Source organism: Peromyscus californicus, unplaced genomic scaffold (genome assembly GCF_007827085.1).
Source record: "Peromyscus californicus insignis strain IS unplaced genomic scaffold, ASM782708v3 Scaffold_4__1_contigs__length_199733344, whole genome shotgun sequence".
In the NCBI taxonomy this organism is placed as follows: Eukaryota; Metazoa; Chordata; class Mammalia; order Rodentia; family Cricetidae; genus Peromyscus; species Peromyscus californicus.
In genome coordinates, this window is record NW_026294562.1 from 93,292,788 (window position 1) to 93,306,753 (window position 13,966).

The window sequence follows — 13,966 nt, forward strand, 5'->3', positions numbered from 1 at the left end:
GTTTTTCTTGCTGTCTTACAAATGAACATATAATTACAAATCTCTTTTACAATCGGTCTTAGCAGTGAATCACCTGTTTCCTAGGAATTCAATTCTAGGAACTTTGTTAAATACTTGACAGGATGTTCTTGAATTTTCAGTGTGGTTGCTTGAAGGTACATTTGGTCACTTGGACTTCTCTTGTCCTCAGACCCTTCCTGCTGCCTTAAGGGCCCTTAAAGGAAAAGCAGCAAGACAGTGTCTCACTGAAGAACTGGGTTTGCATGTCCAGCAGAACCGGGCAATATTGGATCATCAGCAGTTTGACTACATAATAAGGATGATGAATTGTACTCTGCAGGTAATCTTGAGTGATTTTTAGAAATACCTTTTTTCCAGATGTATTAATTACTGAAATATAAATGTCTTGAGGCTGCTGTGGCTAATGAAGATATGATCATCGAATCACTTGCTCACTAATTGATGTAAATGCTCACTTCTTTGTTCTTTCTTTTCTCTAGACAAGTACTGTGTTACTATGATGATTTTGTAATATGAGCAATATCTTAAAGGCATAGAGTCATATATTACAAAATCCTATAGTCATGTCACTCCTCAATCAGTTTTTAGTTGTACTGTTAAAGCAGAGAACAGTTAATGATGAATAATCCAGTGATAAAAGACTGAATTATAAGAAGCAGTCTCCTATGGGCTTCAGAATAGGTATATGATCTTACAGAAATAACATTCCTACAAAATAATGAAGACTCAAATTAGAAGAAGCAATCTGGATTCCTTGTTGGCTGTCATCCTGTTCTCTTTAAATATTGAGAATTATTGAATGCCAAGTGATATAAATAAAATACATGTAAAGTATAGTGTAGTAGAAACAAGAACCACAGGATATAATTGGTAATAAAATTTGTAGATGAAAGAAAGCTAAATAAATGAGAAGGTACAGTATATGATCACAGTCAGTTCTCAAAATAATCTCTGTTGGTGATGTAGTTCCTGTCAAAAATCCAAGCAGAAGATCAAAATCCTCTGTAAATACCAACCTTATTCTAATAAGAAAAAGAACAAGTCATGGAGACTTGCCTTGTCAGCTCTCAAATAATTAGATAATATAAAATGGCAAAGTTATAATCACATTGACCAATAGAACAGAAGAAAGAGCCCAAAGATGCACACTCATATTGAAATGTGCTTTACAGGAAAATGGCATTTTAGAACAGTGGCAGAATTATGATCAACTCCGTAAATAATTGTGGGACTTGTGGATGACCGCATACACATAATATACCTTCAACATGTGCCAGGCATAGTGGCATATAACTTCAGTTCCAGCACTTGGGAGGCAGAGGCAGGCAGATGTCTGTGAGTTTGACGTAGCCTGGTCTACATAAAGTGAGTTCTAGGACAGCCAGAGATACATAATGAGACCCTATTTTGGAAAAAAGAAAAAGAAAAAAACCAACACCAAAAGTATGTACCCTCACACTACACAATATCAGTTTCACATGGGGTAGAGCAAGATTTATTTAAGTCACCAACAGTGCCAATCTTAAAAGATTTGACTACGTTAAAATTTCCCACTTCTTTTCATCAAATAAATAAAGGCTAGGGAGAGTGACAACACAGGCCAGATATAGTAGCACACCACCTCATCCTATGAGGGAAGGCTAACACAAGAGGTCTGGAGTTAGAGACAGTCCAGCACTACACAGTGAGACCATCTATAAAAATACAGAATCATGAAAATACAAACTTCAGACTGATAGATGTGTGTAAAGCATATAATTGCCAACAAATTTGTATCTTAACTGTAATAACATCTGTAGATTTTTTTAAGATAACCTAATTTTTAAATGGGGAAAACATGTAAAGAAAACTATCCAATTAATAAGTGTATAAAAAGATGGTCTAGGCCAGGCAGTGATGGTGCACACTTTTGACCTCAGCACTCAGAAGGCAGAGGCAAGCAGATCTCTGAGTTTGAGACCAGCCTGGTTTACAAAGTTCTAGGACAGCTAGGCCTACCTACAGAGAAACCCTGTCTTAAAAAACTAACAGGTGAAAAACAAAAACACAAGAAAAAGAAAAAAAGTGGTCTAAAGAAGAAAATCTATTCCTGTAAGAAATGCACAAGTGTTGATAAGGTTACATAACTTATAAACTATGCTGTCAATGTATAAACTAGTAAATCCCTTAAAAATATTTGTAAGCAATTGCCTCAAAAAATGAGATACCTTAGAATAAACCTAATAAAGGAAGTGAAAGACTTCTACAGTGAAAACTTTAAAACACTAAAGAAATTGAAGACACTAGAAGATGAAAAGACCACCATGCTCATGAATTGATAGTGTGACAACTATCTTGCCAAAAACAATCTCAAGGTTCAATGTGGTCCCCACCTAAATTCCTCCATTTTTCACAAAAATAGAAAGAAAATCATAAAACTCATATAGAAGCACAGAAGATCCCGGATAGCCAAGGCAATCCTGGGAAAAACCAATAATACTAGAGGTATTATCAGACCTGGTCTCAAGTTATACTGCAGAGCCATAATGACAAAACCGCCATGACACTGGCATAGAAACAGACATGTAGATCAGTGGGATAAGATAGCATAACCAAATGTAGACTTGGATATTACCATATGATTTTTGACAAAGATGCCAAAAACACACATTGTGGAGGAAGCTGCCTCTTCAACGAGTGATGCTGGGAAAGCTAGGTATCCACATGTACAAGAATGAAACTGAATCATTGTCTCTAACTCTGAAATTTATAGAAGGCAAAGTAGAGAAAAACATTTCAAGACATCAGCCTACAGAAGAACTTTCTGAAAAGGATCCCAATCACTTGTAATCATATTAAGCATTAAACTACTCTCATAAAAGCAAATATATCTTTTCTCTCATTTGTGGTTCCTAGATTTTATATAGATAGACTTATGTCTGTATATATAATAGGAAATTAGAAACAATACTGTCTAGGGATGTAGCCAGAAGTTTTCCTGTGTCCCACCCATCCCACAGCCCCTCGGACAAGTAAACACACAGAGGCTTATATTATTTACAAACTATATGGCCTAATGGCTCAGGCTTCTCGCTAGCTAGCTCCTATAACTTAACCCATTTCTATTAATGTATAAGTTGCCACATGACCATGGCTTACCAGTACTTTCACATCTTGCTTCTCCTGGCAGCAACTAGTGTCTCTTCTCTCCTGTGCCTCTCCTTTTTCTGTCTCTGTCCTGGATTTCCCACCTGCCTATGAGCTGCCTTGCCATAGGCCAAAGCAGTCAGTCTATTAACCAATGGGAACAACACATATTCACAGCATACAGAAAGACATCCCCCAGCATAGGGGAACGTGGAGGTCTTATGGGAAGGGAAGGGCATGAAAAGAAAAGAAAATAGTTTGGGGGAATATTGTTAACATACAATATATACTTGTATGAAAATGTAAAATTAAAAAAGCAAACTTTGTAAGTTATGATTAATAAGATAATAGAAAAGAAGATAATTTGTCATTACCTTGTAAAGCTGCATATGAATCATATTCTAGGACCTAGTTATTCCAGTAGATGTTCTCTTGCCTATAGATACACCAAGAGATGTGTATCAGTGTTCTGAGTTACATGGCACAATTAAAAAAAGAGGGTCACTCCAGAAGTAATTCAGGCTCTGTGGCAGCAGGGAGGTTCAGCCTTGATGAATGAACTTTGAACAGCCATGCAGAAGCATATTTATTGATTGTTACACAAAAGGTTTTTTTTTGGGGGGGGGGGCGTAAAACAAGTTCCTCATACCAGAGCCCCTGGTCTAATCTATATGTTTCATGAAGGAAAACATCACACTCCTATAACTTTAGTCCTTATTGTGCACTGTTTGCAGTACCTCATAATGCAAGACACTCCAGGTGTGCCAGGACCATGTTGTGACCAAAGTCCTGCAAAGGCTGTAAAGCTTCTTCAGAAAAATAACTGTAGATAACAGAGAACAATCACTGTTTTCTACAATGATTTCTTCAAGGTCATCATACTTCTTTAAAACAACTTCATTTTAATGTTTACACTAGATACAGTGAAAACAACTATTTGACTCTAATGTTTACCCTAGATACAATAATTCTACTAGAATTTCACTCCAGATATGCACAAAAATGTTCGTTGCAGCATTATTTAAAAAAACAGAAACACTTGGGCCTGGAGAGGTGGCTCAGTGGTTAATAGCTTGTAGAGGACTAGAGTTTGCTTCTCAGCACTCAAATCAGGTGGCTTAAAACCACCTTTAACTCCAGCTTCAGAGACTCCAACTCTCTTTTCTGTATTCTGTGAGCACCAATATTCATATGTGCACATAACCCGCCACTAGACATATAATTAAAAAATAAAGGAGATCTTAAATAGTAGGAAAACTGAAACTTGTCAGTGATAGAATGAATATATAAATAGATAAATTTTCTTTCTGTAGAGTATTATTTAGCAGAGAAAATGAACAGATTGCAGCTACAGGTAACAATATGGTTCACTCTTAAGATACTTTGTATAAGACAGCTTAATGACAATATGGTTCTACATTAAAAAATCAAAAGCATATAGTATCTAGAAATATTTAACTTAGTGATATTAACATAGGTGGTAAAGCCACAAAGAAAATCAAAATCAAGATATGGCTGTGGAGATGGGGATCTAGTTCAGTGATAGACCACCCCTAGCATGCAGGAGGCCCTGTGGAATTTCAAATAGTTACCTAAATAGTTACCATTTTGATATTGATTTATTTAATAGTGGTGTCTTTGAAAGACTGTTCAACTCTAAATAGAAGTGTGTCAATCTACATATATACTGGTATGGAAACACTTGCGTTATATATTAGAGGTAGGGTAAAAGGTAGTTACATAAAGTAGATATGTGATTCTTTTTTGATCTGTAATTACATACATGTGTACATATAGTTGATTATAAGTCTGGAAAGATATTTACACTAAGTCCTTAATAGTATACTTTTCTATTGGATGGAATTCATGAATTCTAATAGTTTTGATTTATAATTTAAATTCTTTTAATTACACACAATAATTAATAAGAGCATATCTTTTATAATTAAAAATTATTTTATAGAAAATAAACTTTGTGCACCCTTATGAAAAGAATAAACCATACTAAATTTTCTCTTCAAAAAGCCCACATATTCTTTGTTACTTTGTTATAGTAATTTTTTCTATCGATAAATCATAGACCAAAGAAGTAGGATTGACAAATCAAGATGTTCAGAAGCCCTAAAGTTAGACAGTTTCCCAACTTCTTAATGACTGATATTAAAGCTACAAAAACTGTATTGGAAGTTTTTTTCTATCAGTGTTTTCTGTGCCATTTATGGACTAAAGTTTCAAAACTTGAAGCTTCACATTTTAAGATTATGTTTTAAGGTCTTGTCTAAACTTAATCTAAAACACATACTAAAACATATACAATTAGTCATGTCATTTACAGACCTATAGGAAGCTGAACTGCATTTTTCTTTTGTTCTTTGAATACTCATCTTTCTGGAAAATAGAAAGTACAATCATAATTTTTGTTTCTTTCAAATACACCTTACTTACATAAGTACTTACATAAGTCAACATTTCAGATGCACATAAGCATAGTCCCTGTGTTTATCAATGTTCCTACCATTGTTTGCCATCATATAAGCATTCTTTGTGGTTACAAATGGGCCTACATGTAGTGTCCTTGTGTGAGTGAGTTCTTTATTTACAACTTGGGGTTTATTGGTGTCTCTGTTTGTTGGAATTGCATAAAGGGATTTAACATGACATTATTAATACCCTTTACAAAAGCATAGAATTTAAAAGCAGGCCAAACATCTGTGTTGATATTTTTAAGAAAGAAACATTAACTAAATGAACTAATTTTTAGTTAGTGATTCAAACACTTAGTAATCTTTCTTTTCATGACCTAGGAGTTAGTCTCTTTCTTGCCCTCGAGGGAAAACCAAAAGGAACATCAGTACTGCAAAACAACTACTTTGTTTATCAGGCTCTTTCAAAGCCAAGATAATTTTTCACAGTACTGTTTTATACAGGGTGTGATTAATTCCTACATAACATCTCATTTCAAAAAATGGATCATATTTTCAAAACAAGGGATCAGAAATCATGAATTGAACCTCCATTTAAAGCTTTTTATTATGTCTAGATCTTCGCTACTATCTTTTAACAATAAATTATGATTTGAAAACCCAATAAAGTTTTCCATTTCTCTCATTATGTTTAACTCCATGCTTTGAGAAAAAGACATTGAAAATTTTCAAATAAACATAAATCATAATTTTGATACACGGTTCTCAAGAAGAAGAGAGTATCTCCAAATATAGTTTCCCCTGTACTCTTAAGAAAAGAACAAATAGAATGAACCAAGCCTTAAGCATCAGCACGATTTTAAAAAAGGGTTTTGTAAAAACTTATTTCTATGTGCATTAGTGTTTTGCCTGTATGTATGTCAGTGAGGGTGCCAGTTTCATGGAACTGGAGTTACAGACAATGAGCTACCATGTGGGAGCTGGAAATTGAACCTTGGACCTATGGAAGATCAGCCAGTGCCCTTAACCACTAAGCCATCTCTTCAGCCCCTGAATCAGCAGGTTTTTGATCACACTTATACCTTGGTCTCTTTAAGGCTTGGACAGCTGGTTAAACCTGAAAATTTTACATTGAGATAGAAACACTGAAAATAAGAAGTAATCCCCACTTAGTAGCATGCCAGGAGAAGCAATTATACATCTTTCTTTAAGTAATGTATCCCCTATTTAAGCAATCAGTATTCTCCAGATCAAGTTCAATAAAACATGAGCTCACAGTTGTAAAATGGTCCAAAACCATGAGCATGATCCAGTTTCAACACCAACCAGTGACAAACTTAGACCTCCCCCTAAGACTATATTTACTTATCTAACATGCATATATAACAGTTAAAATACTAAATAAAAGATCAAATATAAAAAATAACGAAACTAACAAAAATGACTATGTTTAAATTACATAATCATTAAAAGTAAAGACTCAAGGGATGTAGAAGACAGTGTTATTAAGATGTCATTTATCCCTCTATAAATGAACTATGTTTTAAATGCAATCTAAGTCAAAATTATAGCTGCCTTCTTTTAGAAGTTAGCAAACTGATTCTTAAATTTCTGTGGAAGTACTATAGACTTAGAATTACACATGATAAAGGAACAAATTTGGAGAATTTTAAAACATAACAACCCAGGTTAATCAAGATAATGCATCAATGCTAGGTCAGTGAAAAAGAACAATCATAAGTAGACCCATATTTATGGCATTTTTCACAAACGCATTGAAATGATAAAATAGGGAGATAAATGGTTTTGTGTCTTTACAAATAGTTTGGAAGCTTGTTGGTAGCACATGCCTTTAATCCCAGCATTCAGGAGGCAGAAGCAGGTGGATCTCTGTGAGTTTGAGGCTAGCCTGGTCTACAGAGTGAGTTCCAGGATAGCCAGGACTACACAGAGAAACCTTGTCCCAAAAAACCAAAATAAAAATAATAATATTGGAATAACTAAATGTCCATATGGATACTGACTATACATTAGAAAATAAGGATTAATTTGAGACAGAACATTGACATAAAATGTAGAGCTATGAAATTTTGATTTGTTGCTTAGCTGATATTCTTCTTAGATGAAATCTTTTTAAAATTGGCCACCTGACTTCAAACTCACAGTCTTCCTGCACATGTGAGACACCAGTGTGTAATATTACATGTACCTAAGAAAGGGAGAGGTGGTGTGGATGATAAAAGCTCCACAGGGCAACTCAAGCAAAGTCAGCCATGCGTGGTGGTGTACATCTGTAAGGTAGCACTTGGGAGGGGAAAGCAGAAGGACCTAACATCAAGGTTATCCTTGACTACTGTGCTGGACAGTTTTATGTCAACTTGACACAAGCTAAAATCATCTGAACCTCAGTTAAGAAAATTGCCTCTATTGTATAATTTTGGATTCTTTGTCAAAAATCAGGTATTCATAGGTGTGTGGGTTTATATCAGGGTCTTCAATTCGATTCTATTGATCCATGTGTCAGTTTTTATGCCAATACCAAGCTATTTTTATTACTATAGCTCTGTAGTAGAACTTGAAATCAGGGATGGTGATACCTCCAGAAGTTTGGTTATTGTACAGGATTGTTTTGGCTATCCTGGGTTTTTTGTTTTTTCATATGAAATTGAGTATTGTTCTTTTGAGGTCTGTAAAGAATTGTGTTGGGATTTTGAGGGAATTGCATTGAATCTGTAGATTGCTTTTGGTAAGATTGCCATTTTTTACTATGTTAATTCTACTGATCCATGAGCATGAGAGATCTTTCCATCTTCTGATATCTTCTTCAATTTCTTTCTTCAGAGACTTGAAGTTCTTGTCATACAGGTTTTTTACTTGTTTGGTTAGAGTTACCCCAAGATATTTTATATTATTTGTGGCTATTGCAAAGGGTGTTGCTTTCCTGACTTCTTTCTCAGCGCATTTATTATTTGTATATAGGAGGGCTACTGATTTTTTTTTGAGTTAATCTTGTATCCAGCCACATCACTGAAGGTGTTTATCAGCAGTAGGAGCTCCCTGGTAGAATTTTTGGGGTCACTTGTGTACACTATCATATCATGGATTTCCCTGGGAGGGGGAAATAGAAGAGATCTCCTCAGGAAACTGGGGAGTGAGGGAGTGGGAACATGAGGGTTCAGGTTGAGGGGGTTGTGGGGAGGACAGGAAAGAGTAATGAAAGAGATATCTTCATAGAAGGAGCCATTTGGGGGTTAGGGAGAAACTTGGTGCCAGGAATCCACAGGGCTGACCCCAGCTAAGACTCCTAGCAATAGTGGAAGAGGGTGCCTGAACTGGCCATCTCCTGTAATGAGATTGCAGACTACCTTACTTGCCATCAGAGAGCCTTCATCCAGTAACCAATGGAAACAAATGGCAGAGACCCACAGCCAAGCGCTGGGCTGAGCTCCAGGAATCCTGCTGAAGAGAGGGAGGAAGGAAGGATTGTGTGAACCAGGGGTAGTCAAGGTCATCAAGGGAACCCACAGAAACAATTAACCTGGGCTCATAGGAACTCACAGACTCTGGACTGACAGCTAGGGAGCCTATATGGGACCAACCTAGGCCCTCTACATATGTGTGATAGATATGTAGCTTGGTCTGTTTTAGGGACTCCTAGGAGTGGGATCAGGGCCTGTCCCTAATGCTTGAGCTGGCTTTTGGGAACCTATTCCGCAATCCCCCACCCCTTGCCTTAATCTTACCTCAGCTTGATATGCCATGCTTTGTTGACACCCATGGGAAGCTTGCCCCTTTCTGAACAGAAACAGAGGAGGAGTGAATGGTAGGAGGAGGGCAAAAGGGAGACAGGAGGAGATGAGAGAGGGGAAACTGTGGTCAGGACTTAAATAAATGAAAAAAATTAATTAAAAAAAAAGATAATGCCTCCATAGGATCAGGATGTAGACAAACCCATAGAGCTGTTCTTCTCAACCTCTGGGTCACCACCCCTTTGGGGGTTCTAATGACCCTTCGTCAGGGATCGCGCACATCAGATATTTACATTATGATTCATAGTTAGCAAAATTACAATTGTGAAGTAACAATGAAAATAATTTTATGGTTGGGGTCACTATACCATGAGGAATTAAAGGGTTAAAGCATTAGGAAGGTTGAAACCACTGTTGTATGTCATTTTCTTAATTAGTTAATGATGTGGGAGGGTCCAGCTCATTTTGGGTGGTGCCATCCCTGGGCTGGTGGCCCTGGGTTCTATAAGAAAACAGGCCGAGCAAGCCATGAGAAGCAAGCCAAGAAGCGGCACCCCTCCATGGCCTCTGATTCAGCTCCTGCTATAGGGTTCCTGCCCTATTTGAGTTCCTGTCCTGGCTTCTTTCAATGATAAATAGTACTGTTTTGAAAGAGTAAGTCAAATGAACCCTTTCCTCCCCAAGTTGTTTTTGGTCATAGTGTTTTATCACAGCAATAGAAACCCTAACTAATACAGCTACATAGTGAATTTGAGGACAGCCTGGGCTACGTGAAACTCTGTCTCCAGAAAGAAAAACAAACACTGGATGTATAACTAAGCAGATTTTCCATCCAAGCAGACAGCAATTGGTGGGCAAGGAGGTTCCCAAAGAAAATCTTATGTTTTAGGCACACAACTAAAGCAGAGGCAAGAAGGCATTTTAAAAAATATCCCTGATGAGTCAGTGGCTCTAGAGGCAAAGATGCCTCCCTTTGCAGCCCACTCTGAGAACCTAGGGAAAGTATTAGAAGCCTGTACTCTAAGACCTGGCCTGCAGGATTCTACTGGTTATAAAGAAAAGCTTTCAGTCAGAACCATTGAGCATTTCTTGTGAAAATCTGGTCCATACTAGAGACTGGAGTGTGTTCTGGGATTCACCAGCTCCCCCAGAAGAGGGACAAATGCTGGCAAGTGCTGTAAGAGACTGAGTCTTAGGTACCCAATAGAAAGGTTGCCAACAGCCATAATATGACGTAGAGATGGAAAAACTCCTGAAGTTACAGTACTCATCACTTGTTCTACTATCCACGCCCTTTGGTTGTGGAGCAAACAACACAAAATTCAACATAGGAAATGTTATACCACAAATGTTATGTCCTCATTGGAAGACATTCCTGTTAACCCAAATATTCAAAGATGGAAATCCAGGACAGCATAGAGATTGCACCTGCTTCCACAAAAGTAACTACATAGAAACAGGCTGCACCACTGGCCGCTTTAGGGGCCACCAAGAGACAGACTCTGTAACACTTCCTATTTTTCTCTCTTTCACTTTTATATACCTAAGATCTCATTTCAGCTTTGTGGACCAGCTTTGTCCTGCCCTGTTCCGGGTTGGGTTTGGAGATAGGTTTTCCCATAGAACAAGGTTGGCTTGAGGTTGATGTCTCCCAGCCCCAGCCTACCAAGAGCTGGGATTGTTTTAAATTGGCTTACTAAATTTCTTTACCTCTTTCTCTCTCTTTCTCTTTTCGTCCTACGGTCACTTCTAGCTGCCTAATCTCAGTCCTTTGTCTTTATTGTTCTCACTTTCCACTCTTCTCTCTTGTAACTCTGTTGCTCAAATACTAAATTGTTCCTCTTATTGATCTGCTTATTTTTGTTACATTCTAACCCTTAGCAACTGGCATTTTAGTACACACTGTAGTATTCTTGTTCCTCTACTCCCTGAAATGTATTGGAGTTGAAGGGGTGATTGTTCTACTTAGCTATTCCTATGTTGTCATAGTGGATCTATCCATCACTTGTATATGCTTCTGAGATACTACTCTACTCTCAGAGTTGTACTAGAGTGTGAGTGTAATACCCTGAACCTGTAGTGAGAGGCAGGCGGATCTCTGTGAGTTCGAGGCCAGACTGGTCTACCAAGCGAGTTCCAGGAAAGGCACAAAGCTACACAGAGAAACCCTGTCTCAAAAAAACCAAAAAAAAAAAAAAGAACCTGTAGTGATAAAGGCTTGATTATTGAGCTACAAACCCTTGGCCCAGTAGGGAAAAACAGTGTTTAATCACTATTGCAACCTAGTCACATTTAAAACGTTGCAAATACTTTGACTTAAAGAAAATGGATGATTTTTTTTAAATCCAACCAAATACCATATCCCAGATGTATAAGTTTCATTGCACAAACACAAGAAATTAAAAAAAAAAGGCAATATGACTTCTCCAAAGCTTACCAATTCCACAGTAATGGATCTGTGGAAGCAAATTAGATGCAATTTCAGACAAAGAATTCAAAAGGATTATTGTAAGAATGACCAATGAGGCAAAGAGGGCACAAATAAATTCCTACACAAATTCAAAAAATTGCAGACAATTGAATGAAATAAAGTTAAGACAGAGTATGAAAAAAGAATCCAATAAAAAAGAGAAATACTGCAGAAAAATTAACCACCATAATCAAGTAGACTTTCTCCCAGAGATTCAAGGATGGTTCAACATACAAAGATCTGTCAATGTAATATACCATATAAACAAACTGAAAGAAAAAAAAACCACATGATCATTTCATTAGATGCTGAAAAGGCATTTGACAAAATCCAACACCCCTTCATGATAAAAGTCTTAGAGATCCGGAATACAAAGAACATACCTAAACATAATAAAGGCAGTTTACAGCAAGCCAACGGCCAACATCAAATTAAATGGAGAGAAACTCAAAGTGATCCCACTAAAATCAGGAACAATACAAGGCTGTCAGCTCTCCCCATATTTATTCAATATAGTACTTGAAGTTCTAGCTAGAGCAGTAAGACAACAAAAGGAGATCAAGGGGATACAAATTGGAAAGGAAGAAGTCAAACTTTCACTATTTGCAGATGATATGATAGTATGCATAAGTGACCCCAAAAGTTCTACCAGGGAACTCCTACAGCTGATAAACACTTTCAGTAATGTGGCAGGATACAAGATTAACTCAAAAAAATCAGTAACCCTCCTATATACAAATGATAAATGTGCTGAGAAAGAAATCAGAGATACATCACCCTTTACAATAGCCACAAATAATATAAAATACCTTGGGGTAAATCTAACTAAGCAAGTTAAAGATCTGTATGACAAGAACTTTAAGTCTTTGAAGAAAGAAATTGAAGAAGATATCAGAAAATGGAGAGATCTCCCATGCTCATGGATAGGTAGGATTAACATAGTAAAAATGGCAATCTTGGCCGGGCGGTGGTGGCGCACGCCTTTAATCCCAGCACTCGGGAGGCAGAGCCAGGCGGATCTCTGTGAGTTCGAGGCCAGCCTGGGCTACCAAGTGAGTCCCAGGAAAGGCGCAAAGCTACACAGAGAAACCCTGTCTCGAAAAACCTAAATAAATAAATAAATAATGGCAATCTTACCAAAAACAATCTACAGATTCAATGTGATCCCCTTCAAAATCCCAACACAATTCTTCTTCACAGACTTGGAAAGACAAACTTCAACTTCATTTGGAAAAACAAAAAACCCAGGATAGCTAAAAGAATCCTATACAATAAAGCCACCTCTGGAGGTATCACCATCCCTGACCTCACGCTCTACTATAGTAATAAAAACAGCTTGGTATTGGCATAAAAACTGACATGTGGACCAATGGAATCGAATTGAAAACTCTGACATTAACCCACACACCTACGAACACCTGATTTTTGACAAAAAAGTCAAATCTGTACAATGGAAAAAGAAAGCATCTTCAACAAATGGTGCTGGCATACCTGGATGTCAACATGTAGAAGAATGAAAATAGATCCATATCTATCACCATGCACAAAATTCAAGTCAAAGTGGATCAAAGACCTCAACATAAATCCACTTATACTGAGCCTGATAGAAGAGAAAGTAGGAAGTAATTTTGAACGTATTGGCACAGGAGACTACTTCCTAAATATAACACCAGTAGCACAGACACTGAGAGCAGCAATTAATAAATGGGATCTCCTGAAACTGAGAAGCTTCTGTAAGGCAAAGGACACAGTAAATAAGACAAAACAAGAGCCTACAGAATGGGAAAAGATCTTCACCAACACCCCATCTGACAGAGGGTTGATCTCCAAAATATATAAAGAACTCAAGAAACTAGACATCAAAATAACAATCCAATTAAAAAATGGGCTGCAGAGCTCAACAGAGAATTCTCAAAGGAAGAATCTCAAATGGCCAAAAAACATCTAAGGAATTGCTCAACATCCTTAGTCATCAAGGAAATGCAAATCAAAATGACTCTGAGATACCATCTTACACCTGTTAGAATGACTAAGATCAAAAACACTGAGGATAGCTTATGTTGGAGAGGATGTGAAGCAAGCGGAACACTCCTCTACTGTTGGTAGGAGTGCAAACTTATACAGCCACTTTGGAAATCAGTATGGCAGTTTCTCAGAAAATTGGGAATCAATCTTCT

At 37.2% G+C, this 13,966-nt stretch overlaps 1 protein-coding gene across 8 annotated transcripts in view; it reads left to right on the top strand.

Annotated features, from left to right (window-relative positions):
• The window catches only part of Sbf2 (SET binding factor 2), a 359,732-nt gene that overhangs the window by 230,583 nt on the left and 115,183 nt on the right, over positions 1 to 13,966 (top strand). For all 8 annotated transcript variants that reach the window (XM_052713085.1, XM_052713088.1, XM_052713089.1 and 5 more), the window contains one exon: positions 191 to 340. In XM_052713085.1, coding sequence (XP_052569045.1) covers positions 191 to 340 — 150 coding nt within the window. The remainder of the gene's footprint in view (positions 1 to 190; positions 341 to 13,966) is intronic.